General features: G+C 43.0%; 3 protein-coding genes across 3 annotated transcripts; 2 read left to right on the top strand and 1 right to left on the bottom strand.

Moving 5' to 3' along the window:
• The first annotated feature begins 548 nt into the window (after positions 1-548).
• LOC136933136 (cyclin-O) lies at positions 549-2,388 on the top strand. The gene is made up of 3 exons (XM_067228516.1): positions 549-920; positions 1,059-1,244; positions 1,621-2,388. Exons 1-3 carry the CDS (start codon positions 549-551, stop codon positions 2,332-2,334), a joined length of 1,272 nt encoding a protein of 423 aa, XP_067084617.1. The 3' UTR covers positions 2,335-2,388.
• Positions 2,389-3,621: 1,233 nt separating this feature from the next.
• mcidas (multiciliate differentiation and DNA synthesis associated cell cycle protein) lies at positions 3,622-6,440 on the top strand. Its single transcript, XM_067228517.1, has 7 exons — positions 3,622-3,660; positions 3,838-3,919; positions 4,041-4,120; positions 4,569-4,629; positions 4,891-5,117; positions 5,587-5,697; positions 6,006-6,440. The coding sequence occupies exons 1-7, from the start codon at positions 3,622-3,624 to the stop codon at positions 6,438-6,440; spliced, it is 1,035 nt and encodes a 344-aa protein (XP_067084618.1).
• A 5,225-nt stretch (positions 6,441-11,665) lies between these two features.
• On the bottom strand, positions 11,666-13,572 carry gpx8 (glutathione peroxidase 8 (putative)). The gene is made up of 3 exons (XM_067227993.1): positions 13,338-13,572; positions 12,932-13,193; positions 11,666-12,806 (listed from the first exon to the last, which is right to left on the bottom strand). The coding sequence occupies exons 1-3, from the start codon at positions 13,542-13,544 to the stop codon at positions 12,643-12,645; spliced, it is 633 nt and encodes a 210-aa protein (XP_067084094.1). The 5' UTR covers positions 13,545-13,572; the 3' UTR covers positions 11,666-12,642.
• Between the last annotated feature and the right edge of the window lie 1,614 nt (positions 13,573-15,186).

Below are 15,186 nucleotides of genomic sequence, written 5' to 3' on the forward strand. Positions count from 1 at the left end.
TGGACATGGACATTAGTATTAATAATACTAGCCTATATTATAAATATAAATGACCATTTCAATAACTAAATGGCTTGTTAGACATCATTACATGAATTCCATGTCAGTAAATTGTAAAACGCTTGAACGGCTGTGATTTTCCAACCGGTTCCATTTGTGAGATGGACTGTCCTTGCACTTAGTCTTTTCTAACTCTAACAAACGTGTGAGGTGGCGTTAAACTGGCTAATAAGATATAAGTATGAGTAGCTATAAAGACTTCCTATACCAAGTGAAGGTGAACATCCACTACATTGGATGGAACTCCAACATGTACCGAATGGACTGTATTTAGATTGTCGACATCATGACGTATAGCGTAAACATCAGAAACGGAGCTTTGAGCGGGGGAGACCCCGGGAAAATAAAATGATGCATAAAACGTCATCGCGTAGATGTCCAATGACAAGCAAGCACTGGGTTGTCAATACACAACCACACCAAAGGTATCACTTGGGTAGGATATTTTTTTTAAAGGCGACTAGACAGACGCAGTCTAATAAGTGAAAATGGTCACACTCAAGCACACTGGAGAATGTTTAGGAGTCATTTGCGGACGAAGGCGCACGAATACCGTCTCTGAATCAGGCGTAGTGCAGGAAAAACAAACCTGCACACCAGTTCAGAAACCTCAGGCCGCGAGGTACCGAAAGCAGAAAATCATGACCAAACTCAGTGATTCTGGTTTTGAGGAGGATTTTCCCTTTGCGAGTCCTTCGCCTATTCAGACACGCTGGCGTCACCCGGGCCCGGAGACATCACGGAGTCTTCATCGGCTGCTATTAAATTGGTATCACAACTATGGAGAGATTGTTTACAACATACAAAAAGACAAGGAGAAGCTATTTCATCCCTTCAAGTGTTTGGAACGTCAACCCCAGGTACGAAATCGAACGGAAGCTGGGGTAGGTAGACCCCGTGAGAAGCTTCAATCACCTGTGCTGGTTTTGTAGGCTTAACAGATTTGTGAAATAATTTGTGGGCGATAAACAAAACGTTGTCTTTGTATTTCCTCCCAGGTGACAGCAGAAGCTCGGTGTAAACTGGTCAGTTGGCTCATTCCCGTGCACAGGCATTTCCGCTTGTCATTCGAGTGCTCCTGTCTAGCGGTGAACATCATGGATCGCTTCCTGGCTTCGACACCTGTGGCTGCAGACTGTTTTCAGCTACTGGGTGTCACCACACTCCTACTCGCAAGTAAACAGGCACGTGTGAAGATTGTATAGTTTCGCTCACATCGTAGCATGACAGTTTTACTTTCTTTAGAGAAAGTTGGAGTGTGTTCGCCTGCCTGTGAGTCTGTGTGCTCATTAGTGTCACTTAGCTGGTGACTGTTTAAGTGTGTGTGTGTGTGTGTTGGACCTATAGTGCTGATTGAAACATGACTTTCCAATTCCATGAACTTTCAAAGTTCACTCAATCTGTGTCAGATGCATTTGGACGATCAAGGCTTCAACACATTTCCATCGTTAAAACATGGCTTTAGAAGGTCAGCATTGTTCTGTGAATCCTGCTTAGAGCGCTACATGGCTAGTAGTACCGTTAGCATCTGTAAGTGAACTCTTTGTTTTGCTCTCTCAGGTGGAGGTCTTCTCCCCAAGAATCAGCCAACTGCTCTCCCTCTGTTGCCATGCCTTCTCCCGAGAGCAGCTCTGCAACCTGGAGTGCCTCATTCTGCTCCGCCTCAATTTCCGTTTAGCCGCGCCCACTTTGGCCTTCTTCCTGGACCACTACACCAATCACAGCTTGGCCGGACAGGAAGTGGGCGGAGACGTGGAGGACAGCAGGCTGCCTGTGGACGGAGGAGAGGAGGGAGGGCAGTTACCGTCAGGTGCAGGCAGGTGCAGCAGCCTGGCTCGCAGGGTGTGTGAGCTGAGTTTGGCAGACTATGCCTTTAATAAGTACCCTCCTTCTTTGACGGCTCTCTGTGCAGTGAAGCTGGCCAATGAGCTTCTGGAGAAGGGACAGGATCTTGCTGAATGCATGGACCAATCAGAGACTGAAGACAGGACATGTGATCCTGGAGAGGAGAGCGATCAGGGACATTGCATGGATGAACGTGATCATACCTCTGTTGATAATGATCAAGCTTCGATATACGAGGATCACACTTTATCAGTGGGCGGCACTCAGTCAGTTACAGAACACACCCCGTTACCGGGTAGCCCCACCCTGAATGACCTCACTCTGGGTTTGGAGGACAACACCCAAGGCCTTGCCCGGGAATGCAGAGATAACTTGAAACTGTTAGTGTCCCTGAACAAGGAAGCATTGCTAGCTATGATAACATTGTGACGTGATTACCTCAAAAAAAGCTCAATAAAAATCTTTGCGAATGGCACTGGTCTAGGTCACCTCATATACTTTATCAAATACATTTGATGTTCATTTCCTTATGAGTTATTATTGATTCCGATGTACTGAAGTATTTATTTGTGACTGTTCAGGTCAAGACAATCTGTTAGTAATTCTTTCTACAATGCATTGACATGAGCTGTGTAAGATGTTTCTGGAGAGTATTTTCAATTTGCACAATGATTTATGTTTTTGTCTGTCAGTATGCAATCATTATGAAAACGTTTACTGTGAATGGAAACAGGTTGAGAACATGTTCAATAAATCATAAACAATCCAAACAAGTTGTGCTTCCCTTGTCACAGAGGCAGTCAGGAAAAACTACCCCAAACCTTAGAGAGAAAATGGAAGAAACCTCAGGATGAAAGAATCTAGGGATGGATTCTTACAGAGACATAGAGGCAGTTGTTTGGGGCAGTTGTCAGCTACAAGATCAACATTACACCACAAAACAGTCAGTTAGGAACCAGGAGATCTGGGTGGTCCATCAGAGGGCATTAGAGACCAATGTCTGTGGTGGGTGGGGGGGTGGGGGGGGGGGGGGAGTTGATAGTTTTACTTAATTTCATGCAAGTCTGTCTCCAAATGAAAGTACAAGATGTATTTCAAAGGACAAAGAAATGTGCTTTCCTTACTTAATAATTAATCTTACAAAATTGATGGGGGTTACAGGTTAAAACGGGTCTGACACCTACACATTAGATGATGTAAATATGATTAATGTTATTAGTTAGTTTACCAATACGTTTTAAAAACGGTGTATTTGTTCTTTCACCTAACCTTATTTACTCTTATGGAGTGGGATGTTGTGGGACTTAATGCTACTGCAAAGACCATTGCCGTTAGTGATCAATCACCCGTAGGCTACTTCTCCAATAATGCCGCTCGGTAGCGCGCGACAAGCGCTGGAAAGGCGCTAACCGTGAGTCCCAAGCTGAGTTCAACAATTTGCCACAGAGTCGGTGGTCCCCAAGCGGATAGACTACACGCACGGAGAGCCCGCGGTAAAGCGCCCTCTCTCGCGGTCCCATTTTGCACTTAGGGCAGAAAACCGTTAACTACACCTGTTTAATCTCCGGGGACGCTGCTGTTCCATGGAAACCAAAAAAGGCCGCGGCATTGAGTTGTTTAAACCGGGAGCATGTTGTTTATATCAGACTCAACTGTGTTTTGGTGCCAGTCAATCATTTGGTTGTCGGCAAGACATTAGTAACAATCTGCCTGAAAATGCATGGGAATAGGACATATTTCGGGAATTCTAATAAGGTGGGGCACCATCACGAGAGAGTAGACAGGAAACAAACAATTACAGTGTAGTCTATAGAAAATATCGCTAATTTTACGCATGACAACAAGTTACTGAATTGAAAAAGAATCCATCTGTATTTTAAAGCATATATTTATGTATATCCTACATATTTTTAATTATAATTCTTCTTCAAGGCCAAACTGATGCTCCCAAGAAGCAGCAGTCCGGTGACGGTGTACGTGGACGCGGACCAGATCCCGTGCGTCGTTGAGGAGGGTATGTCTTGTTGAACTCACCGTTCAGCAAACGTCTTTTTGGAGCTATAGGCTGTTTGTGGTGTACGTACCGCATGTGCTCCGTCAGCTAACATTTTTCCAATTTGATCGGTTGTATACAGCCTTCGCAACGATTGCATGGGACGACTTGGAAGAATGCACGTCTGTGATCCGACGAGATAATGACTCCCTTGGCTCGCAGGTAAAACAGCTTAGACACACACACACACACAAACACCCACACACACAGAGAGACAGAGAGAGGTTCAATCCATTTCGCTGAGTGAAAGCGCAGCATTACATCAATCCATGACCTACGGTTAATATTTAACAGCTTAACTGTGGGGAGAGTGCAGGAATTTAGCACGAATTATGTGGTTGGCTTGTACCTCTCGCCTATGGCAAGCTCCAGCAAGCGGCTTCAGCTTGACAAAAACAATTTGAACAAACCGACTGTTGCTCACACTAAAGCTGCTACTTTTACGTGACCACACACACAACCAGGATGACCACCCAGACATGCAACCCCATGTACTTACCATTTTGGAGTTGGGATTTTCAGGTAGCCTACTAACTGTATATGTTTGGAAAACCTTGACTTTTATGCATTGTAAATGTCTATAATCAACGCGTTTTTATTTTTCGCACAGGTAAATGAATCGGTCGCAGATGAGCAAGACTTTGCAGACTACGCGTTTGATTTAATTGCAGGTAAGAAAAACAACAAAGCTCTTTTTGACAGTGAGAAATTTCACGATTTACGGAGTTGCCTTTAAATAAAAAAGAAATCGTTTTCTGACCCTATTGCTAAAAACGGTTAGGGGAAGTAGGTATTGCGTTATTAAATAAACATACCACAAGCATTTACAGTCTTACTGTGTTTGTATAGACAGACAGCATACATTTTAAAAAGCAATTACCCCGTTTTATAACCAAGCGTCGATAGCCTACATTAAGCAATCTACTCCCTAGATTCGCCTGGCACTTTGGAGAGCAGCTTCTCTCCTGCTGGGCTGGTACCATTCCAGGGCTGCATTATACCGCCACTCACCCCGCAGCACGACTTCTCACCGGAGGCCTGCCCGCGCTACCCCTCCCCAGCCGAGGGACCGCCACATGCCAACGACGAGGCCCTCTGGAGGGGCCTGGCCCAGTACCACCACAGAGCCCTGGAGGAGGCGCTGGACACCAGCAGCAAGGTGAGGAGACAGTTCACAAGGCTGGATCAGGGTAAAAGCTGCATCCTGATCTGAAAATCGGGTCTATTCCATATGTCATATAGGCTTAAGCAATGGTTATAGGAATAAATAAATAAATAATGTATTTAGTCAAAATTTACAAATGTATTTACATTGTTTGATTTACCCTTGATTAAAGGAGTTATTAAGAGTAAAGTCAGGATCACAGTCGAGTTCTCTTAAAACCAAAGATGTATTATCAGTTGGGAAAAATCATATTAAAATCATTCTGAAATTTGGTTGGGTCGAAAAAGATGAATTGTTTGAAACTACATTTCAAGGCTCAAATCATGATCAAAAAAGTAACTATTGAGTCTCAACCACAGAGGTCAGACGTCAGAGGTCAGAGAGGATGTTCCTGTGTGTCTGAGTCAGACAGAGAAGTGACTGCCCTGACTGCGTAACACATTTGTCCTCCTTGTTTGTGTAGCTTCACTTGACGGTCACCAAAAAGAAAGCTGAGATCAACTCCATCCAGGAGAGAAATGTCCATCTCAGGGAACTCGCCAGCAGAGCCAAGCACCTCGCGTCTGTGCTCGATGTAAGCCTGCCCTGAGATCCACCATCTTCTCATACATAACCTTGATTCTAAACTGATTTACAGGCTCGTTGAGTCGTTAAAAACCAACAGGGAGGCTGAGCGGTGAGGGAATCGGGCTAGTAATCTGAAGGTTGCCAGTTCGATTCCCGGCCGTGCCAACTGACGTTGTGTCCTTGGGCAAGGCACTTCACCCTACTTGCCTCGGGGGGAATGTCCCTGTACTTACTGTAAGTCGCTCTGGATAAGAGCGTCTGCTAAATGACTGAATGTAATGTAAGTGTAACAGCCACTGTGTTTGTCCCCTTCAGAGGCTGATGAACGGGAGGGAACCGTGTCGAGCTGCCACACCGTCCCGTCACAGATCCGTCACGGCGAGGAACTGCAAGAGGCCGCGATCGGACGAGGACTGCGAGACGGCGTCTGCCCCGGGCCTAGTGGACGACATTATTCGCGACATCAGTGAACGCTGCAACGCTGTCCTGCACCGCAGCGCGAAAGAGCCAAAACTGGACGACACAGAGACCGTACAAATGTTCGGCTTGTTCTCCGGGTTACAGACCTCTGTTGCCACAGAGAAGGTTTCTCGCAGGGAAGGGTCCGAATCGCCACTTGATACGTCTTTTCGTACATCGGTCCAGGAACACAGCACCATTCGTACCCAGGCGTACCCACACGGACATTCCTTCACCTCCAGGAACCCACAAGGAGGATACTGCTTTCGCTGGGTACCCAAGCAGAGCTAGCAGTTAGTTAAAGTAAGCGGTTCGACAATCAAAGTATTCAACTGCTAGTGTACAATTCCAACAATATCTACAGTTCTGAACGCTTAAAAAGTTGTCACTTCAAAGCATCATGTTTTACGTTGACGCCTAGGGATGCCTACGTGATAGATGTAGTCAAAATGTCTTCATGTAACTTGCAGCGCTTAATAGGTGGAATAATGAAGAGGAAAGATTGAAGGAAATGTATTGCCATAGCATTCTTACACTGAGTTTCTTGTCAACACTGCCTATGTACTGACTGGGCACGATTCATCCTGTTTCAAACAACCAACAAAAGCTGTAACAATGTCACATTCAATACCTCAGAAGCTGTTTTACTTTAATCATGAAATATGATAAATTGTGTGTTTTTTTAATTAAAAAAATATATTTTCATGTAACGTCGCTATCTTAATTTCCTAATTGGGCCTATTATGTTTTGTTTCGGAAGGAGCAATTCAACATTAATCACAGAAATGGAAAGTACCAGAGCATCTATGAGGGGGCTGTCATTGTTTGAGTAGCAAAACAAACGTTACCTCTTGACACTCTTGACCTGAGGGCACGTCCTCCCCATTTGTCTTGTGACACTGTGTGGTCTTAGGGGGGTCACAGAGAAATCCATTCAATTACCAGGCGTCCTTTCTGCCTGGTGGACCGGAATTGTCTGCTTTAGACTAAAGACTAACCCCGAAAGGTTTGAGGGACATTGTCGAAACTTGAAACTGGCCACTTGAAAGTATCATAATTGTATGTAATTGATCGCTATGGAGACGGGAACATTCACTATAAATGTGAAAACGCTCCACAGCTTCACAGCCCTTTCCTATTATCCACATTTGACAAATGTCGAATAAGATAAACATCTGAAGGAGAACATGAACAGGGAGCTACGTATGATCGATCCAAGTTTGGAGATTTGACATTTGTGTCATATTGTGTTAACTCATGTCTGAGTAGAGCTGTAGCTGGGTTTGTGTGAGGTGAGCAGGTCCAGATTTGAACGTCAAACCGCTGCAGGCCACCTGTTCAAACTCCTCACCCGCAGTCTGTTTGCTCAAGACCTCTGGAAACAAGACATAGGCCAGGCAGCATTTACAGTACTGCTATGAGCATGAGCATTTGTTTGAGGAGGATTTAACAGCATGGAGGAGATAAGGAGATACTGATAGAGGTTTGGGGCTGCGTGTGTGAGAATCCGTGTTCATGGCTGTCGTGCCTCAGGACCAGATAAGATGTTGGTTACAATATCTGCCAAACAGGAGGAGTCACAGTGATGTGCAGATCTTTAACGCTTAGTGAGAAACCACAGACTGGGTAAACAGAGAGAAGTGGAGAACTGAGATTGCTGTGTAGCAGATTTCAAAAGCGTTCACAAGGAGAGTTCATTTTACTCGTTGAGTGTTTACATAGGTTCACTCTCATGAGGTAGACCTATATAAACACTCATGGTGTTAAATTAACACTTAAAAGTTTGCGGTAGTGACTTTTTTTTCTTCTTCTCAATACAAGATCACATATGTATGGTAAACTACTAAAGATAGACTGTTGCTCAAACACAGGCCAATGGATTAGTGTCTGGTGGAGAAAAAAAAGTTCGTGTTTTTTTGCCGTTCTCTTTCAGACTGATAAGAGAGGTTCTTGCAGGTGGGGGCATTGTAGAATTTGTCGTGTTGTGTTTCGTTGCGACATTCAGGCCTTTAAAACAGGGCCCAGCATGATGACCTTGCGTTATTTTACCTTTGACTTAAAACACGTGCACGAGAACACATTCCTCTGCTGTGAAAAATCTGGATTTTGTTTATTATCCGCCAGAGCTAAATATGTCTACAGTAAAAAAAAAAATATAAATACTAAATAAATATTATGGTATGATCTTCTGTTGTATATATCTGTCATATGTATCTTTTCGTCACTATCGGCCCCTCCGACAAAGTCTTAAGACGCCTCTTTAAAGATCAGACTAAAAAATAACGACATTTTCTAAATGTCTTCCTGGCTTTCATTTGGTTTCATATTAGATTAGTTAGTGTTTATAATGCAGGTTTTGTCTGTCTTCTATCATTTGATGTGAAACTAATTTTACAGTGTAACACACTATTTCCACACATTGAACGTGTACAATATTTACTGTGACGTTTTACTACCGTGCTTATCACTGTTGAAATCTGCTGCAAGTTTATCAATTGTTACAAGTCAGAGTTGGGTCACTGTTTGCATTGCCAGCAGTCTGCAGTCGAGGTTTCGACATTAGGTTAGTAGTTTAGAATCGTTGGCTATATTTTATAAAAACAGCCCATCCCTTCTTTTGGTTAGTGTAGCCTAGCTATTAGTGCTTTGAGTAACAAACGTCTCACATTCAAGGGTATAGGGATTATAGAATATGAGTACAGCTCTACCCAACTGTAAATAAGTCCAACCCAGTCTCAACCGTCGAAGTGGTTTTGAGGTCAGGATTTACGATAACTATTGTTTCCTTATAGCGCCTCCTTTTGGGCCCATAGCTAAACCTCACCTTAACGTTAGGCCTAATTAAATCATTTACATTTACATTACATTTAGTCATTTAGCAGACGCTCTTATCCAGAGCGACAGTAAGTACAGGGACATTTTCCCCGAGGCAAGTAGGGTGAAGTGCCTTGCCCAAGGACTGTAAATTTATTTAATTGCTTCAGTGAAGCAAGACGTTTGCTCTCAGCATGGCCATGAAGTCCTTTAAAGCACCCATCTTCACGTCAGCTTGTTTTAACACCCACTTGTAGCCATAACCGCTCTCCAAACAAATACGTTTCTCATTGACTGTTGGAACAATAACCGTGCATATTAACAACACGCGACAGGAGCAGTTTAAGAGTAATCCGTTACCACCAAACTGCGGGAGGTAAGAGGTAAGAAAAGGGATAAATACGTTCCCAAGGTGACATAGTCAAAACACAGGCCAGGACCCGTGGAGGAGTGTCTCCCCTGAACACAAGATAACAATATAATTATCCATAAAAGACACAGGACATGGGTTGCGTACACCAAACCAGTCCTACAAGAGCATTTTGACGAGTTTTTCATGTGTGTTGGTTGGGTTAATGACAACATTAAGCAACAGCATCTCTCAGATCGCTCATTGAGTGCACCTGTTGCGGAGCCGGGGCAGGGGCGCGAGCGCATATGGAAATGGCAGGTGGCGAGGATAAATCCTTCTCGCGCCGTTAACCCATTTTAGCGCCATTCGGTGATTCTCATGCAGGGCGGGGGAAACATGCGGTGGTAAAAAAATATATTGGAGGTTTAGGACTATATCAAGAAACAAGAATACATCTACATTAAAATAATAATAATAATAACAATAATCATATACATAGCCTGTTAAGAAATTGATGCAGCCTGTTATTATTGATAATAGCCTATAGGTTAATATGCCATAGGCCCTATATATAGTCTTATTAGGCAACATTGCTATTTCATATGCGATTATTGTCCTTGTTTTATGAGCCTATTTTTTGGCATTATTGTTATTAATACTATTTTAATACACTTAATGCTTTAATTCTTTAAATCATATTGGCCTATATTCAATTGGAAAGGCCAGTTTAACGTGTAGCCTAGAATAGCCTACAATGCAGGTCCTTGCTACAAAAGAGCATAGAAACTATAAACTATCCTCAAATCCCAACAGAGTTAACATATTCCCGCTTGTTGCAGTCCAGACCCAAACCCGCCGGTGCTATATAAACTTTACCGCGCCTTGTGCTGCTTTGTCTTGATTAATTACTGTTAAGTAGGCTAGTGTATCCACATTTGGTAGCCAAGGGAACCACTAACGTCTTAAATGGCTGAATTCCGTGTGTGAACCGTACATACCTCCGATACAGAACCATCCAATTGTATTGGTCAGACCGCTTCCCGCCCCAGCATCCGCGACTGCTGTGTATTTATGGACGCCGGACAGAGGAGTCTATAACAGGTGTGCTTGCCCTTAAGTGAGGACTGCGCTGCGAGTTGGGTCGATGTATGTCTCTATCTAGTTTCTTATTAATTAGGCTTTGTAGTGGAAACTTACACGGAAGTCCTGTTTTAGAATAAAAACCGGAGGATAGGTGTGTTTGCAGCAGGCTGTTGAATTAACAGGTTTTTAAGACTCAGGCTGTCTTTTTGGTGTCCAAGGAAACATCACGGGGATTTTACGGAAACATTGTCAATTCGAAGGCTCTATAGAATGGTAAGATTTTCCAGTGAAAATAGAATACGAAGAAGTTATAGTCATGTGACAATTATTTGGGATATATATGATAAATCGGTAAACACGTCATTGACCAAACTGAGAAGAAAAAAGTGGTCTGCATGATGTTGGCTGAGATATATATTGTCTCTGTGATTGGTTATGAGGCAGTGTAATGTTAGCTGGTTTATATACATTTCAGCTGACACTACAGCTGTTACCTAACCTCTCACCCACTCCACTGACAAATTAAGGATTGCAGCTTTTTCTTTTGCTCTCAAAACACCGTCAGTATAAGGAAATGTGTATTATTGAGAACCACAAACTGTCACAGTCTCCAAGGTGTGGCCTATGCTTAATTAAATAGCAACGGATAGTCCAAATGGTTCTTTCAGACTGGTGAAACTCCAATGACTTTGTCTCTCTCAATTGTAAAATATCCTCCTATAGGAAGGGTCCCCGTCCTGGGTGTCTGGAAGGCAGTGTCTTGTTATCTGGTTTGTTTTCTTTGCCAGTTTACCTGCTGCTGCCGTCCAGCTGCCTGTGTTTACATATGGGAATCTAGGCTGTAGTTATATTTACATTTATGTTTTATTCATTTAGCAGACGCTTTTATCCAAAGTGATCCAAATAGCGCGTAGAAAGCACAGCATGCAGAAGATAGCGAATGAGAAGTAGCCTATAGTTTGGCGGTCAGAGTCAAGGACCAATCTGTATTTATACCAGCCATCTCATCTACCGTTTGTGCCCATGGAAACTAAAAATGCTTACAATGACAACAGTTTACAGTCAACTATTGCTAGCTGTGAAACTAAAATGTTGTTGTTTAAAGCCAGAGAAGCGTCCAGAGCAGATCTGTGTCTCAGTTTGGCAGTGCCGTGTTAGCTGGCTGTTCTCCGTTTAGCCGCTGCACATGCTTCCATACCAAGGCAAGGAATGACATCCATACCCATCCAGAGGTCTTCTAACCAGGGTACATAAGCTGCTGAACCACTCAGTTACCAAGTACATTTATTATTTAAACAGTTGTTTTAATAGGCCTACTCTTATTTAGCGGGTGACTTAGATTATGTTAAATGTATCTTTGTTTATTAATCTCTCTATAGCGGTGTTTTAAAGTGTTCAGGTATGTTGAAGTGTCTGAGAGGCTCAGAGCAAAAAGATTCCACGTTTGTATCCAAAAGGTTTTTTTTCAATAAAAAAGGTGTTCACCAGCTAAACAGCTTTGAACTCAAAGAGTTGAGACAAAAACAAAAATCCTCTATACTCTACCGGCACAGTTGCAACATAAGCCTGATACACAATCATCAATAAGTACACATGGCTTTTAACATCTGAACAGATTATAAAAAGCAGGTTTACTCTTTGTAAGCATGTCCTTAATAAAAACTTTCACAGGTCTTGAAGGACTACAATGAATCATCTCTGACATCAGTATAAAACTTTCCTCCAGTCAGCTGATTTTGGAACAGGAGGTGAATCTATAGAGATATTGCTGGAGGTGTATGTATAAAATAAAGGCTTTTGTTGACGGTAAAACAGTGTCTGCTTTGACTATTTAACTACCATGTTTATCCAAATAATGTTGTTACTGTTCAGATCATATATCATATAAATGACAGGTGAAAACAATGGTTCTCAGGCCACAAGATAAGACAAATACTTGTGTGCAGTTTGACACAGCAGGAAACAACATCAGTTAGGAATTGACACAATACTTTCAGACGCATCTTAAACTTCACAGATTGGCCAGTGGTTACTGATGATGGACTAATCGCCAGAGTAACATTTAAGCATACTTATAGCCCCATTTCATCTGACAACACTATCCATAATCATAATAATTTCTAGATTCCTTACCATGAGTCACCGGAAACAATTAATTGTGTTCATAGAGGTCCTTCTCATTCTTCAACTTGCACACTGGAAGCTACCTAAGAATCTCAACAGTTCTTATATACCAAGAAAGTGCTAAAGCTCCACTCTTTTCCTCAGGATAATGTCTCGTACAAGAGATACTGCCTCTTCACGCACGCTGAGGATGTTTTCTTCAGGTCTCCAGAACCTCACCACCTTCCCTTCTGGATTCACGAGAAATTTCCAGAAGTTCCACCGAGGTACTTTTTGGACAGAATCTGTATGTTGGGATAGAAAGAAAATGTGAGAATTTGGAAACTCCATGTGTGACATTTAGGTAAGCATCCGCCTTCGCTGTCTCCGTCAAGGTGAACTGATTCCTTTGCCCTAGAGAAGTGCTTACCTGTGATAAATTTAAACGCAGGGTCGGGGTCGGAACCCAATATTTTGATCTTACTGAAGAAGGGGAACGTTACGCCGTAGGTGGTCTTGGCAAAGCTTTCAATGTCGTAGCTGTTCCCTGGTTCTGTTTCCCCGTATTGTCCACAGGGGAAAGCGAGCACATTGAAATGCGATGTTCCCAACTCCTTGTGGAGGTCTTGCAGTGCGCGATAGTTCAGCTCAGTGTGTTCGCTATGACTTGCCACGTTTACAACCAGGGAAACCTGCGTAACACAAAATAATTGTACAACATTTGATTGTATGACTCACAAATATGAATAAAAAGTCTCCAACTTTGACGTGTGTGCGCAATTGGCTTATGAACTTGAATTATTAAAGTTAACTGTAAAACGCTGATCTGGACTTACTTTTCCTCGGTACCTCTCCAAGGAAACTGTCCTCCCTTTCGCGTCCTTCACTTCGAAAGAATATAAATCTTTTGGTTTTCTTGACTTGGCAAGTTTGGTCTGTAGCAGAAACAGACACCCCAGGCTGACCATCAGACTAAAAAGAACGGTAAACATTCGTGCTTTTGGGGCCGTGGTCTTCGTAGGGTAGCCCCCCAAAGCCTCCATCTTGGAGGCGGTGGTCAACTATCCCAAGTTAAGTTGTAAAACAACGTGTGTCTGACGCTAAGAATGGGCGGACGATACTGTCTGAAGCTTATCCTTTGTGCCGTAAAGAAAAAAAAAAGAAGGAAAACGTAGAGCACACTGACATCTGCTGGTTTGCAAGAATGAAAGCATCTATATAAACCAGAGACCACAGACAAAATTACGGCAGACTTTGTACTTGACTAAACGCACATGCCCGGTCAAACTACATTGTATGCAGGCTTTATATTGTGGGTATTGCATAGCCCTAATGTACAGGGATGGAGGTCTCTGGATGGTTCAGACTGGGCCTGTTGAAGGGTTTGAATTCAGGACTGGGAGGAGTGCATGAAGGGGCCACGTCCTTCCTCCGTCCACTAGAGGACAGTATTACACGTTCTCTGATCACAGCAGCGCCGAAGCCACCTTTCAGAACCTCAGCAACAGGCAGTGTTAGGGAGTAACGGAATACATGTACCGGCCAGGGCCAGTGTTGCATCACCCGATGCATGGCTCTCTGGATTGGCACCACAGTATTTCACATGGCTCTTCATGCTAATGTATAGGTTCAAAGGCATGCGATTTTAATGCAGTTAGCCTGCACGTAGGGTGGGTTACTCAGACAGGTCGAAAACAACAGCCTTCTGATCCAGAATAGGCTATCAGCTGTCCTGAAAAGGTACCAAAGGTTCACATGCCTATAGCCTACAAAAGACAAGTACTAAAAACGATGTATCAACTAAGTATCAACATCAAAAGAAATGTTCTCACCATCAAATCCTTTTTTAAGATAGGAAATATTACTCTTATTGTTTAAGTCAATGAAATAAATGAAAAAATAAAACATAATAATACCACACCTACCATGGACTATTCTGATTTCAGACCTGTCCACCCTATACATACACGTATTGGTATTAAATGTATGCTATTAAATGTACATAATTCTGGAGTAGAAGGGAAGAAACGTATGCAGGGGGAGAGCATTTCATGGCAGGCCTTGTTTTCCATTTGATGTAAGTGCAATGCACTCCCTGCTAACACTGACTAGGAAAGTGTTACATGCCTGAAACTTACTGTGGTTACTCATACTAGTGACCTCAGTGTACAGTAAGAATCATCTGATAATGGGATATACAGAACAGACAATAGAGGGGGGTGCATTTCACGACAGGCTTGTTCTATTCCTTCTTGCCATGAAATGCACCCCCTGCTAACTCTGACTAGGAAAGTGTCACATGCCTGAAACTTACTGTGGTTACTCATACTAGTGCCCTCAGTGTACAGTAAGAATCATTTGATGCTGGGATGTACAGAACAGACAATAGAGGGGGGTGCATTTCACGACAGGCTTGATGCACCCCCTGCTAACTGACTAGGAAATTGTCACTTGCCTGAAACTTACTGTGGTTACTCATACTAGTACCCTCAGTGTACAGTAAGAATCATTTGATGCTGGGATATACACAACAGACAATAGAGGGGGGTGCATTTCACGACAGGCTTGTTGTATTCCTTCTTGCCATGAAATGCACCCCCTGCTAACTCTGACTAGAAAAGTGTTACATGCCTGTAACTTACTGTGGTTACTCATACTAGTGCCCTCAGTGTACAGTAAGAATCA

This window comes from Osmerus mordax, chromosome 24 (genome assembly GCF_038355195.1).
Source record: "Osmerus mordax isolate fOsmMor3 chromosome 24, fOsmMor3.pri, whole genome shotgun sequence".
NCBI classification, from domain to species: Eukaryota; Metazoa; Chordata; class Actinopteri; order Osmeriformes; family Osmeridae; genus Osmerus; species Osmerus mordax.